This window comes from Pan paniscus, chromosome 18 (assembly GCF_029289425.2).
Source record: "Pan paniscus chromosome 18, NHGRI_mPanPan1-v2.0_pri, whole genome shotgun sequence".
Classification (NCBI taxonomy): Eukaryota; Metazoa; Chordata; class Mammalia; order Primates; family Hominidae; genus Pan; species Pan paniscus.
This window is the reverse complement of record NC_073267.2, coordinates 95411157-95425764: the sequence shown is the minus strand read 5'-3', so window position 1 is coordinate 95425764 and position 14608 is coordinate 95411157. Positions and strand designations below refer to the sequence as shown.

At 52.2% G+C, this 14608-nt stretch overlaps 1 protein-coding gene across 11 annotated transcripts in view; it reads right to left on the bottom strand.

Annotated features, from left to right (window-relative positions):
* Positions 1-1795: 1795 nt before the first annotated feature.
* Positions 1796-14608, bottom strand: part of GSE1 (Gse1 coiled-coil protein) — a 502305-nt gene continuing 489492 nt past the window's right edge. For 9 of the 11 annotated variants that reach the window (XM_008974329.6, XM_034940851.3, XM_034940852.3 and 6 more), the window contains 8 exons: positions 13350-13969; positions 12022-12134; positions 11501-11771; positions 9988-10101; positions 8766-9137; positions 6681-6965; positions 4021-4124; positions 1796-2981 (listed from right to left, as the gene is read on the bottom strand). In XM_008974329.6, the coding sequence (XP_008972577.5) occupies positions 2847-2981; positions 4021-4124; positions 6681-6965; positions 8766-9137; positions 9988-10101; positions 11501-11771; positions 12022-12134; positions 13350-13969 (2014 nt within the window). In that variant the 3' untranslated portion in view covers positions 1796-2846. The remainder of the gene's footprint in view (positions 2982-4020; positions 4125-6680; positions 6966-8765; positions 9138-9987; positions 10102-11500; positions 11772-12021; positions 12135-13349; positions 13970-14608) is intronic. The other 2 variants (XM_063597799.1, XM_014341875.5) reach the window with 2 other exon arrangements.

Genomic DNA, 14608 nt, shown 5'->3' with positions numbered 1-14608 from the left:
AGTCTGACTCTGACTATATGAAACAAAAATAACTTGTTTCAGTGAGGAACCAGATAATTTACTATTGGAAGGTATCCCTCTGCAGAGCTACAGATGGCAGCTCCCTTCCAGGTAATGTAGGAAGATGGTCCAAGGACCGAGCCGAGGGCTTTCACATACATCCTGACACACAGGTGGCATAATCGACTCCAGAGCAGATTTGACGTACTCAGTGTGAAGTAGCTGAACAAAAAACTTAAGAGATTGCATGTCAATTTTTAAGCCCAATTGAAAACAGATTTAGGTGCTACTGTGTTCTTTGAGAATAATCTGAAAGTAAGTTTTCAAAGTATGAAACTAATAGTTGGATGGGGAAGCCATGACTGGGTACTGTGTCTTGGGTGGTGTGCTTTCGTTTTTGAGAGACAGTTCTTACCTTTTTCTTAGTTTATTCGTGTGGCCTTACTGGTTTGTATTCTGATTGTCGTTATTACTTCTTGAGCAAGAGTACTCAGATCGCCACAAGTAGGTGGAAGGATGGGGAGACAGTGGGCAAGCAGCTCAAGGGCCGGGCAGAAGTGGGGTTTCCACTGGCAGGGGAGAAGCCAACTATTGCTAGCACAGTGACACTGCTCCCACCCTGGGCAGACCTCTCATGGTGTGCCACACCTGTCCCCTGTGCTGTCATAGAAAATCCAACCAAGGGAGTGCCCCTTGGATGGTAAGGGATGAGCTACGTTTTTAAGTTATCGGATCTACTTTTCCCTTTTACTTTAGCCAAGGCCATTACCAAAAGCATCCAGACATCTGTGATGGAGGAGGAGGCCTGAGAGCGGAAGTGCTAAGATGTGACTCTTAAGCCTTCAGACCAGAAACCTCAAGTAGGTTTTCAGTGGAGAAATCCAGTGAGATTTTGCCCTGATAGTTTGTAGCAGACTCCCTCTGAACACCTGTGGAACATGCTGACCTCCCAGTGTCTTTCGAGGGGAGGCCTGCAGCACAGCCCCTCGAGTTCTCTTCCAGCTGCTTCTGTGGAGAGGAAGGCGCTTGTTGACTGCTGATAATACTGGCGGTACATGTGTCTGAGTTTGCTAATAACTGGAAGATTCTTGGCAGACGTACAAAGCAAACTGTGCGGGGGCAGATAAAGCGACACGATGCCAGCTGCCAGCAAGCTGTTCTGCGCAGCAAGGGCTAGGGCCAAGGGCTCGGCCGCTGGTCACAGCAGTGAGCAGCCGGCACACAGGTCAGGCACCCTGCCCTCAGCTCAGGCCTCCACCCCCAAGACCAGTGACTGGCAGCCCTGGCCTCTGGTGAGGGCCCTTGGGAGCAAGAGAGGCCTTCTTGATCTAAACACTGCCTCCATAGGCAGTAACTAGGACAAGGAGGAAGACTCGCCCGTTGCTTTGCCTTGGTGTGATGAGCCCAGTTTCTGACCGTTCCTGTGCTTGTGACAGTACGTTCAAAAAGGAGGGGTTCAGCTCAGACCTTGTGGCTTTTACAAAGCTTCGCGTTTAAACACAGCCTCTGAAGTTCCTATTCTGTACCTGCTCTCAGACACCTTAGAATTCTATCACAGAAATCACTGACTTCCTGAAAGGTTTTTAAAAGCCCCCGCCCATGTGTGCACATGACTGTCACACATGGGTTCTATAGACCACCCCCTCCTCCCTTGATAGCAATGGGTAATATTTGCTATTAGCTTGTCCAGATGCTGGGGGCAGGGAGGGGGAGTGGAGGAGGTAAGCAGTAGCGCATGGCTTTCTACGGCAGCTTCTGGTGCAACTCAAACTAAAAATGAAGTGATCGCATAGGCGCCAGTGGTAAGCTCTTTTACTTTTCTTCTTCTTTAATTTTTAAAAACATTTTAATGTCCTGACCAGCAGCAGTACAAACACTAAAAGCAAGGTTTTTTTTTTTTTTTGCCCAAAAAAAACCAAAACAACAAACAAACAAAACCCCCAAACAGGAAAAACAAACAAAAATACCCCAAACCACATATTAAAAATGGCAGGCTTTTTATAACAATAGTTAAAGTAATAAAAACATACAAAACTTTGTTTTTTTTTTAATATATATACACAGTACAAGGCTGAAGCACCTTTGACTTTTCTCTCAAAATTTACGTCTGTATGAAAACCCCACCCACTGTAGTAACAATCTGGTGGGTGTGAAGCTGTGTATACACAGAGCTCTGTACATGCTCCCCACGGAGTAATAAAAAGGTACCTTCAGTTTGTGAATTGGTTTTATCTTTAGGTAAGAAAGAGCTTTTCCAGGGAAAAGCCTTTGGGTTGCTTTGTGTGCTCCTAGGACTTGTTGCTTTGAAGAAAATTTTGCAGGAAAGTAAATGAAACAAATAAGCCCTTTTTACTGACAATGCACCCAACCTTTTCAGCTGAAGCAAGTTTCACTCCTGGGGAGGAATGAGACTGGCCCCATCGCTGCGGCAAAAGCAAACTGGGCTTGAGGCATAGTAACATGGCAACACAAGAAAGAACAGAACCGGTTTGATCCACTCATATGCACAGGGGGCTGTTAATGATCAAGTTTTAGTGTTAGCTAATGGAGCCTTCATGTTCAGATTAAGAAATAATGTGGGAGAGGAAGGGCCAAAACCACCTTTAAAAAGAAAAACTGTGGGCAATCCTACATCGGTTGCTCGCTGAATGACAACGGTGATTCAATTGCATTCACGTCAAGGTGAGTTCATTCTTTTTTTCTGGAGCCTGGAATCCTTTGCTTCATGCATGGCACATTCTCATTTTGTAAGCTTCAAACCTCCCAGTGAAAAATATTAAATATTCAAGGTAATAAAATAGATAATATTTCTATACTATAGGTTCGGCCTAGTGCAAGGGAAACCGTCACCTGGGGTATCCCTTCAGGTAGCCCCTAGGCCAGTGCATTGCAGGCAAGGCAAGGCACTTTCGTAAGTGGTCCAGTTCTGCCTGGAGCCGCTCCCGTTCTGAGACCATCTTCTGTTTCTGGCTCCTCAACTCCTGGAGAGAGGGAAATTTGTGTCAAAACCAACCCGTTTCCTCTGTAAGGACAAGCATGTAGAGTACAAACATGCTGGATGGAAGGGTAAACCTACATTTGAAAATGTCCCGGCCGGGCGTGGTGGCTCACGCCTGTAATCCCAGCACTTTTGGAGGTCGAGGCGGGCAGATCACCTGAGGTCAGGAGTTCGAGACCAGCCTGGCCAACATGGGGAAACCCCATCTTCTAAACAAAAAAATTAGCCAGGCATGATGTCATATACCTGTAATCCTAGCTACCTGGGAGGCTGAGGCAGGAGAATCGCTTGAACCCAGGAGGCAGAGGTTGCAGTGAGCCGAGACTGTGCCACTGCATTCCAGCTTGGGTGACAGAGTGAGACTTTGCCTCAAAAAAAGAAAAAAAGTCCACTTCTCAGCCTGTGTTCTGTCCCTGGCTCTTCCAGAGTCTTAAGAATCGGCATCTGCTGCTGTCTTGGCTCAAACTCGGAGTTCTTGGAACCCCCAGATGTAAAAACTTTGAGACCTGCTTCCCATCCCTGCCCCCCAAGGACATCTGCTGGACCAATCCTGCTAGTGTGGCTGTGAGCCACGTGAGATGGTTTCAGTTGCTTCAGCTTCCCTTCTCTAATAAAACCCTGCTGCTCTCCTCAGCAAATCACGGTAGAGGAGACTGATACAGGCAATAATTCATTCTGCAAACAGCATCCCTACCCTTCCAGGATCAATATTCTATAAGTAAATCCTAGATAATCAACTGGTGTCTGTATTTTCCCCTTTAGGAGACAGTGGTCTTGCTCTGTCAACCAGGCTGGAGTGCAGTGGTGTGATCAGAGCTCACTGCAGCCTTGAACTCCTGGGCTCATGTGATCCTGCCTCAGCCTCCCAAAGTGCTGGGATTACAGGTGTAAGCCATTGCATGCAGTCCAAATTTTGATCTCTTAAGAGCACATTTCCTCTCTAAAACTTATCTTCACGGGTGTTTCTGAACCCAAACTCAAAAGGTTGCGTGTTTGAAGGTTTCCATCCCTTCCCAACTCACCGCCACGCTGTGGGAGAGCTGCTCTGCCGTCAGGCTGAGGCTGTAGTGCCGGGCCTCCAGTCGTCTACATTGTGTCTGTAACACCTGCCGCTCTAGATTTTGCTCTGAAAAGACAGGAGATGGTGATGTATTTTCCGTATGCAGGAGCCCCAAGGCCCGCTTTGTGCTCTCCTCTTCACACCCTGCCCAGCAGAGCCCAAAACCTCTCTCCAGTGCAGCCAGCCAAGGCCTCTCCTGTGGGCCACAATGCTCCCAGCCCTTTGAATTGTACCGATAAATACATAAACGTCACTAAATTAAGCCCAATACACAGGAATAAAGACAAAGGATCCAGGACCTAAAGGCAATTTGATACAGATTAGGAAGAAATTTGATGGCCTTAAAATGCAGCTTTCCAAAAAAAAAAAATAGGCTTTCAGTTTAGGCTGCTGGAAAAAGGCCAGAGTACACCTAAAGCACAGATTTAATTAATAAAATAAAGCCTCTGCTCTACCAAAAGATACCAGGCCTAGTTTGAACAGGAGAGTGACTTCAAATCTTTCAGGACAAATCCCTACCTTACACACAGTGTTTCAGCAAATGAAAATCAGGGAAAGTGCTCACAATCTGGATACCAAAGTACAATAAAACTAGAGTCTAATACTAACGAACATACATTAAAAATCCTAAAAGTACTAACAAATTCAACAAGGATGGAGCAACATCAAGAAAAAAAAATCAAAGGATGAAAAACTCCGGAAATGGGAACCTTCACTCTTTAATGGGATGCTTTAAAGTTTCAGAGACAAGGGCCCCACCAGTGCCTCTCTTTGGCAGCACTGGAGTGACATGACAATCAGACAAATTCAAAAGGAAAGAACCGAACCTTGTATTTGCAGGTTTGATCATCTGTGATTCCTATGATCTAAGGAATAATCATAGGCAACACAAAAATCCAAAGACCCCCAAAATCTATGTAATACCTGAAACTAAATCTAGTCAAAACTTCACGTACAAAAATGATGTAATAGTTTTGTACCATATTCATGGAAAAGGATGCCAACCACGCCTGTAAATTCAATGCAACTGAAAATCTAACAGGACTCTTTGGGGTGAATATAAGGCGATCCTAAAATCCTTGGGGGAAAGCCATGGGCTAAAAACAGCTGAGCGGTAGCTGAGAGAAGAGGGGGTCAGCGCAGGTCATGCCTGACAGGGGCGAAGCCAGGCCCAGCAGGTGTGGGAGTGAGGCAGGGAAGAGGGCACCCCACACATTGCCAGGACAACTGGTTGGGTGGGAAAGGTACAGTTAAGATTTCTGCCTTACTCTGTACACACAAATGAATCCTACGCAGAACAGGAAAAAGCCGAACTCACAGAAGAAAATACAGAAGAATAGCCTGACAGCCATGGGGTATGGAAATAATTCCCAACACCACACCAAAAAACCCACAAAACCAGAAAAGATGGAAATATTTCATCTAGGAGAGTTAATCACTGTGTATTGCTTCTGGATATATATGAGTGCACTAAAAGAATAGCAACATGTAGGGAGTGGTGCGCAATAAACTCAAAGATTCCACGGGAGGAGGAAAGGAAGCAAAATACAGGATTTGATGTCCTGGTTGTGGCTACATGGGCGTTTGTTTTTAGTTTGGAGAATACTTTTCCAGACTGAGTTCTACCAGCAGAAAAAAGAAAAAAACTACTTTTCTAAGTATTTGAAGTGGCTGACATTCATAATCAAGTCTTTGTATTTGATGATATTTACAACACTGTCATATGTGATGATAAAGAGTCCTCTAGGACATGTTAAATCAATTGCAGGTGGCTGCGGCCTGGCCCAGCTTTTGTCAAAGCACATACCCAGCAGTGCCCACGCAGTAAGGATGGTGAGTGCAAAATGAAGGCTGGGTACCTCTGCTGTTCCCCAAAGGGGCCTGTGCAATATCCTAGGGAAACTGAGGCACAGAGGCAGAAGGTGGGGTGCAGTATACAGGAGCATCAAATGCTGCAGCGCCCAACTTCGTGGCCCCACTCCCTGGCAGGGGAGATGTGGCCTGAGTCCGCCTGGTGCTGTGGCTTCCCAGGAGGGTTGGTGTGTACATTCCCAGGTGGCATCAAAACATCCTGGGTATTCTGAGAGGCGGCGAGCCTTCGACTAAGCCTTTACCAGGAGCCTGTCTCTTTAGGCAAAGTGCTTGGCTAAAGTAAAGGCAGCTGAAAACATGACTGGCACCCACTGGCCACAGAGCAATCCTTGCAGTGTGGGGAGTCTGTCACTAGGCAAGAGGCATGCTGGAGCAGTGACCAGGCCTAGCTGCCAGGGCTCAGCAAATCAACCAACTAGGTTGTCTCCCAGGACCCTTATACGAAGCTGAGGCCAACATCAGCACTGATGCAGCCCAGAGAGCAGGGCCCACATAAAGAATGACAGGTGCCACCAGAGCTGGCATCATGGTACTTGGATGCCCTAGCAAGACTGGCCTCAGGTTCCAGCATGGGACATCACCGCTACCAGAAGCCGGAAGAAACTTCCCTTCCAGTATTCATATCTACTGTGCCCCAGGACAGAGAGACGGTCCCCAGGCTGGCAGAGGTCTGCATGAACTCATCACTCAGCTTCCTTTCCAAAGGTACTTTCCTGACCCCCTCCCCGCTCTTCCCCAGCACCCCCTTACCTTCTATGTGTTCCTGGTAAGCTTCAAAAACGGCCTCGATCCCTTGCCACTTGCGCTTGGGGACTTCCTCATCATCTTCTCCATCTTCATCCTCCTCCTCTTCCTCCTCCTCCGAGTCCCGGTCCATCTCCTGGGTTGGGGGGCCCTTCCTTGCAGTGGGGGGCTCCTGCTGCCCATTGTGCTGGGGTGGAGGGGCGCGGCTGGAGGACTGCAGCTCAGGAATGTTGTAGTGGACGGACGTGTCAACCTTGTGGTTCTGCTCTGCGGACAGCACAGCCACGCTCCCTGTGGAGGGGACAGGGCTTGCATCAGTGTGCTGGGGGAAGGGACACAGGGTGCTGTCTCAGAAGGGAGCTCTGCCCTGCCCTTGGTGCAGAGTCAACATGACTGCAGGGCTCCGGGGACCAAGATGACATGGCGTAGAGAGGAGGGATCTAGCCCAAGACCTCTGGGCCACAGACCCAGCGTGAGAAAGTCCGAGACAGCCAGGAGACAACGCAGCCCTGAGTGCTAGTTGATTCTGGTACGTGAACCATTTTTGTTGGACTTCATCTCTGAGACTCCATTTTTTGTTTTGGCTGCCCTCAGTCCTCTGGGTAGCAGGCTGGAGAGAAATGGCGTGATCTCGGCTCACTGCAACTTCCCCTCCCAGGTTCAAGCAATTCTCCTGCCTCAGCCTCCGGAGTGGCTGGAATTACACGCATGTGCCACCATGCCCAGCTGATTTTTGCGTTTTTAGTAGAAACAGGGTTTCGCCACGTTGGCCCAGGCTGGTTTCAAACTCCGGACCTCAGGTGACCTGCCCGCCTTGGCCTCCTAAAGTGCTGGAATTACAAGCGTGAGCCACCGCGCCCGGCTGCCTCCATCTCTTTGAGCTTGGTCTATAGTTAGCCCTCAGCAGACACCAGCCCATCCTCTCACAAGGCATGGCTGTTTTTATCCCTAGGCATAATGGGGCTCTGCCCTCCCCCAGGAGTCAGCCTCATTGTGCCCCGTTTCAAGAGGGCATGCCCTGTCTCATGGCATGGCCTGGTGGGTGACATCCTCAGGAGCACACCTGGCCTCCCGTGTGGATGGCAGCCCCTGGTGGGGCCTGAGACCAGCGCAGTCAATGGAGTGACTTGGCTCAAACTGGTATGGCAGAGTGACTAAAATCTAGAGGAAACAGTTTAGTGTAAGGCCAGGACAAGGTCAGAATACGGCAGAAAGTGTCCTAGGGCCACAGAAAAGCCTCTACAAGGTGCACTGCCAAGGGGCAGGGAAGGAGGGTATTCTGAAGTTTCGAAAGGCATCTCAGTAGCACTGTACAGTCTCCCTTGGTATCTGTCATGGAGGACTGGCTCCAGGACCTCCTGTGAATACCGAAATCCAGGGATGTTCAAGTCCCTGATATAAAGTGGCATAGTATCTGCGTATCACCTATGCACACCTCTAGAGTACTTGTAATACCTAACACAATGCCTACACTTGACTTGATTTGCATGGATTCAATGTAGTACCTGGTGCTTGGCAAATTCAAGTTTTGTTTTTGGAACTTTGTGGAATTCCACCCCACCCACAAATATTTCTAATCTGAAGCTGGTTGAATCCAAAGACACGGAACCCATGGATCCAGAGGGTTGGTGGTGACATCTTTAGATACCACCATGAAGGAAGGGAAGCTCTACCCTGAGGACTGGCGGCCATCTGCATCTCTGTCTTGAAAAACATGATTCTTTCAAATGAATGCGGGTAAAAATCCTCAAGTGCTCTTCCTGCCTTTGGGGAATCTTTTTTAATCTCTGCAAAAACCAACGCCTGCTGGCTTCACTCCTTTACCTCTTACCGATCGATGCGTCCCTGCTCACAGCACAGCGTCAGCGCTGGTGCCTACAAACGTTTCTCACCTACGAGTTCAGGTTTTAGAGCTTGGAGTTAAACAAACAAACATGGTTTTGGCATAATAACGAAATCATTTTCTTCTGGTGATTGGAATTTATAAAAACTTGTGCCCACGGCTGAACGGCTGAGCAGCTGTGGCGCTCAGCGACTTTGGTCAGCCTCAACCACAGCCGAGAGCTGAGCAGGGACTGGCAGCCTCGTTACCTTTATGCTTCTGCAGGGCCTTCTGGGTGGACTGCAGCACTGACTCGTGGAACTGATGTGCAAACTCTTCTGCCACAAAGGGCTCCCACGGCTTGCTCTTCCCATTGGTGCTGTGGGACAGCGGCACAGGAATGTCCTTGGGTGCAGCGCCCCGGATGTAGTGAAGCATGCTCAGACTCTTTTTGCCTCCAGGGGCCTCGCTCAGCCTCGCCTTCTCCCCGCTGGCAGGAGCTAGCTCCTGGACTCTCGACAGCTCCTGGGGCCGGACCTGTTCCAGCTTCCCAGGCTCCGCGGCCTTTGGGATGTCAGACAAGGAAGCAGCAACGCCAACCGGCTTCTCCACATCCAGAGAGGCTTGCTGCGTGGCTGGTTCTTTTAGAGACAGAAAGTGAAGGAAAATATTAAGAAATGCAAGTTAACAGGCTGAGTGTCCAGCACGCAGATCCTGGCCTCTAGAGCTTACACTTAACAAAGACCTAGTGCAAAGAACCAAGACCCGGGGAACATTTAAATAACCGCCGCGCACATGGCTATTCTCTGAAGACAGTGGGGTGTTTAGTGGCAAGTCCATCCTTGAAAGACGTCTCAAGAACGAAGAAACAGATCCACAGGAAGAAGGAAGTCCCCCAGCCACGGAGACAGTATGGAGGTATTCAGTCCAACCGGACAAGAGAGTGTGTGAGGAGCCGAGAACTGGGATGAACTGTAAAGATTCCCTGTGACATTTGACAGGGCAGAGGTCAGCCAGAAATGTAAGAGGAGGAAAGGTGTGGCGGCAGGTGCCGGCAGGGCCCAGAGGGCAGAGTGAGGAAGACAAAGAGCAGGAAGAGAGCCAGGGCGGCTAGGCTAGTGGCAGGACCAGGCTGCGGGCACTAATGCTGGAGCACGCCCTCGCTCCTGGGATGGTACCATTGGATTGGCCTATCATGTGAGCCTCTGTGCCATAACTGAAGAACAACGGTTACTATGACCACAGTGACCACCACGTAGAGCTCCACAGAAGCCAGACCCTCCCCTCAACTCTGAGCCCGCCTTCAAACTGACGTTCCATCCCAATGACTGTCACAACTGTGCAAGAATCGTACGCTGGTACAAGAATGGAAGAAGACAGTCTGCAGGAGGCCACATTCACAATGATGAGGACCTCGAGTGGTCGCCTCTGAGCCTAGGCAGCCCATGGGATGGTCCTGGGTGGTGGCAGGTGGGGCTATCCTTCCCTTACCACTCAGGGAGACGGCAGGACTGTCCCTCGGAGAGTTTGTCAAGGAGTCGGCCACTGCTGCTGACAGTGCCTTCTGCTTCATGGCACGGAGCATTTCAACAAGTCTCTCTTTGTCTATGAGAAAAGCAGCCTGAGATTAACGAGCCAGTTGCGTCATTTTTTGGAGAGAAGGACAGCGGGATTCTAGCCAAGCCTTGATGGGCAGGCAAAGCACTAAAGCCCGAAAAACCAATAGCAGGTGTGATGGGGCAGGCCCAGTTGAAAGGAAGCAACCATCTCAAAGCGAGCCCAGATTGCTCTCGGCATCCACTACACAATGTCCTAGACGTGCTCCAAAGACAGCTGTCCGTGCGGTGACGCCGCCTCTGTGAATCACTGTGCCCACGGACCTCGGTGGTGACGTGCGAGGATGTGTTCTTATTTCAAGTCAGAAAAGGTGGCCCCAACCAAAGAGACACCCCAAAGACCCAGGCCTGGCCTCTGAGGCAGGGCGCCTTCTCGCCCACTCCTACCATTACTGCCACTTCCTGAAAGGGAAAGATGACCCCACGATGTTCCACACAGCAGATCCCTCATGTCACCCGGCCCTTCTTGACTGTGAAACTCAAGGGCTGCATCGCCCTTAATTTTTTTTCCTCCAAAAATTCAGGTAAAAAGATGCTCCGTATCTAGGGAACTGGGCTGGCAATCAACACGTCACTAGCCCACTAAGAGAAAGGGAAAACTACTGACTGGTTAAAAGCAGAAAGTAAACGGCTACACCCTGATCAACACCTTGAAGCTGCTCAAGGTCCAAGAAGTAACTCTGCTTTCCTTCGACTTTCTCCCAGGGAGGAGGCCAGAGGCCCATGAGGACTTGAAAGTGTGCATAAGGGGCAGGGCCAGGAACGTCAACATCTGGGCACCAAGCCGGCCTGCGCTGCAGGCCAAGGAAGCCAAAACCCTGAGCAGGTGTTGCGGCTGCGTTGTTTCTTCTGCTATATGGATTCTAGCCCAGAGGGTCTGTCCCAATGTGGCCCTGTGTGGCCAGACTGAACTGGAAGCATCTTTCAAGGCAAGCCATCTGCTCAGTGTGTGCTGCCCTGCTTGGCAGCCCTTCCCCAGGCCTCCGGCCACCAGGACACAACACCCAGCAGACCACCTAAGCGGTCCAGCAAGAGGAAAAGCCTGCAGCAGACAAACCTGGAACACCTGGCACCTCCCCTCACGCCTGGTGGTCACTGGAGCACTCGGCTCAAAGAGCGCCTTCTCGGGCGCTGGGAGATGGATGAGTGACAAGGGTAGTCCTCAGGTCAAGATGGTGGGGCTCTCAGAGCAAAGCCTGCCAGGTAAGGCTGCTGTGGAGGGCTTGTAAGAACAGAGAGGCTGTTCGCGGGAGCCGGGAGGAGTAAAGGGGCAGCCTCAGGCTGAGTGATCCCAGATCCTGCCTGGAGTCCACCGGCCCCACCTGCTGCTTCAGAAACCCACTTCCACCCCAGTGAGCCCCCACCTTCCTAGCCAGGCAAGGCCCTACCTTTCCTCTTCTCGGCGCTGATGTGGGTCAGGTTGAAGATGGTCAGGAACTTCTTCTTTTCTTCGAAGTTGGGACTGTTGTTCATCTCATCAGGGCTGTAGCGGGTAGACAGCGCCAGTCTCGGTGAAGGCGTCTGCCGCTTGCTCTGAATTGTTGGGGGCGACGGGCTTCTCTCTCGCAGCATCCGCCGCCGCTTCCTCCGCTTCTGGGCCACCAATTCCTCCTTCTGCTGTTGGGTGGTCAAGCCAAAAAGTTGCAAAAACTCTAGCTTCTAGATTGGGAAAGAAAACAAATGAGTTTGAAGCCACTGGCAGTGGTATGCTTGCACTGTCCCAGGGTCCCCTCCTGGGGTCCTCGAAGTGTGGGCCGTAGCTGGCTGCGCCTGGTGGCAGAAGAGCTTTGTGGGGCGAACCCGCCAGAACTTCGGAGGAACCTAGCAACAGTGGGGTGGACTGCGGGGTGTGGACGCTAGGAAGGAGAGCCCAGCCCAGAGCATGTCCATGGGGAGGAAAGCCCAGTACCTCAGAGGACGTGTCCAGTTTGAGGGGCGGTTGCTCGGCCACGCAACGGAGGTGGGCCCTGACCTCCTCCTCATCGCTCTCATCGTAAGAGTCATCGAGGTCGTAGTAGTACCCTGATGGAGAAATGGTTGTATTCAGCCAGACAAAGAGCCTTCATCTGTCCAGTGGACATGCCCGCAGGGGCTCATGTGTGCAGAGCACCTATCAGGCCAGGCCTGCTGGCACCTGAACACCCTGAAGGCCAATTCCTTTCAACCGAGGTGGAAACCAACATTAACCCAGTCCTGGGGCTTTGCAGGACCGCAGACACCAGGCTTCCCTGGGATCCATGGCTCCCAGTGGCTGGGTGGTCCCCTGGGCTGACAAGACCTCCCTCCTCCCCCTGGCAGGGAACCATTCATCACACAGGCCTGGGGCTTGTGTCCACGGCAACACAGGGCTGCTTGTGCACATGCACTCCCCCATGCTGTGGCCATCTGAGTCCATCTCCTGGGAGGGGACAGGCACACACAGGCCTGAGCTCTCTAAGGCACAAAGAACAATAGCAGAGCCCCTGCCCAGGGGCGCTGGGGTATCTCCCTCCTCCTTTACAAAGTGAGTAGGGGAGAGAAATTTGGCTGGGCCCTCCATCCAGCCTAGACCAACAACCAGGAAGACTGCCTGTGCCCCAGCTTCTATTGAAGCGGAGGCTGAGCTCAGCACTGGACAGGACCTGAGTGTTCAGCATCAGGAAGGAAACTGGGCTGGAGCCCCTGCTCCCCTCTGCACACTCTCGCCTGCTCAGTTGCTCTTCCTGGCTCTCTGGAGAACTCAGGGAGCTGCTGGCTGAGGACGCCCTGCCCCAAGCAGAAATAAGAATGAAGTGCCTGACCTCCTACCCTGACCCGGGGCAGTGCCAGCCGCCGCGTCCTCACCCCCTGGCCCACCTGCTGCAGCTGGTGGCAGCAGCCCTGTATGTGGAGCCCCCGATGAGCCCAGGCCAGCTCTCCTGTTATGCTGCACTATTAATATTTAAAACTCTTATTAGCCTCCGCTCATCACTTATTCATCATGGTTGTCTGCGGAACTATCTTCACAGGCGGGCTTTGATTTGGCTTTTTGGGACAATTTGCATCGAGGCAGGACAGGCACGGGGACTAGGGTCTGCCTCCCCTACGAGGGTGTCATGCTGCTACACAGAAGCCAGTGCACTTGCCACCAGGGGCCTGGGACTACCCCAGGCAGAAAGCAGGAGTGGACGGAGAGAGGGGCAGGTGGCTGGCATGCAGGCTCCCCATCCCCACTGTGCGGCTCTCCCTCAGCAGCTTGGGGCCCGCGGGGAGGCAGACCTTTCTCCTGGGCCTCCCGCCGCCTGCGCTCCTCCAGGTCCAGCTTGCTGACCAGCCTCCGGCGCTGCTGCAGGAACTCATCATAGATGTAGGCAGGGTCGGGGGCCCGTGGCACTGGGGGACGGTAGGGCGAGCCAGGCTTCAGGGGTCCGCTGAGCTCCCCGAAGGTGGCCGCCTGTGGGAGGGAGGCCCGCTGCTGGCCCAGGATGGTCTGGGTGGACTTCTCGAGCTCAGCCAGGAAGGGCCCGGGCCCGGGCAGGAAGGGCTGGTGCTCCAGGCTCCCTCCCTCTCGTGGTGGCGGCGGAGGTGGCTGGTACTTGTCCAGAGGGGCAGGCTCTCGCTTCCGCGGCCCCTCCTCTGCTTTCTCCGGGCAGAAGACCCGCTCCACCTTCACCAGCGGCACGGCGGCCTGGCGGCTGGGCTCAAATGCAGCCGGGTGGCTGTGCAGAGAGTGGCTTTCTGCCCGCCGCGTCTCCAAGGTGTTGTCCATCAGGGACACGGGGTTCCAGAGGGCCGTGGGTGCAGCGTGGAGCTGGGGCTTGGGCGAAATCAGAGGCGGTGGCCCCCCAAAGTGCTGTGGAGGGTCGCGGCCACCTGGCTCGTGACGGTTTGGTCCTGGCCTAGGGAGTGAAACCAACCCTTCAGTCAGGGAGAAAAGACCCTTCAGCCATCCACAGGCTTCCCTGGCTGCCTGCCGCTCCTAAGATGACACAGATGGCGCAGCCCCTTCGAGAGCCAGTGCCAGCGGGGCTGCAGGGAGGGGACACACACTCCACCCCAAGGATCACTGTTTCTGTCTTTCATTTTCTCTTTTCCTTTTTCTTTCTTTTCTTTAAAGACTCGGCCGGGCACAGTGGCTCATCCCTGTAATCCCAGCACTTGGGGAGGCCGAGGAGGGCGGATTACGAGGTCAGCAGTTTGAGACCAGCCTGGCCAACATGGTGAAACCCCATCTCTACTAAAAAATACAAAAATCAGCCAGGCATGGTGGCGGGTGCCTGTAATCCCAGCTACTCCAGAGGCTGAGGCAGGAGAATTGCTTGAACCCAGGAGGCAGAGGTTGCAGTGAGCTGAGACCGTGCCATTGCACTCCAGCCTAGGCGACAAAGCAAGACTCCGTCTCAAAAAAAAAAAAAAAAAAAAAAAAAAGACTCACTCTGTCACCCAGGCAGGAGTGCAGTGGGGCAAGCTCGGCTCACTGCAACCTCCGCCTACCAGGTTCAAGAGGTTCTCCAGCTTCAGCCTCCCGAGTAGCTGGG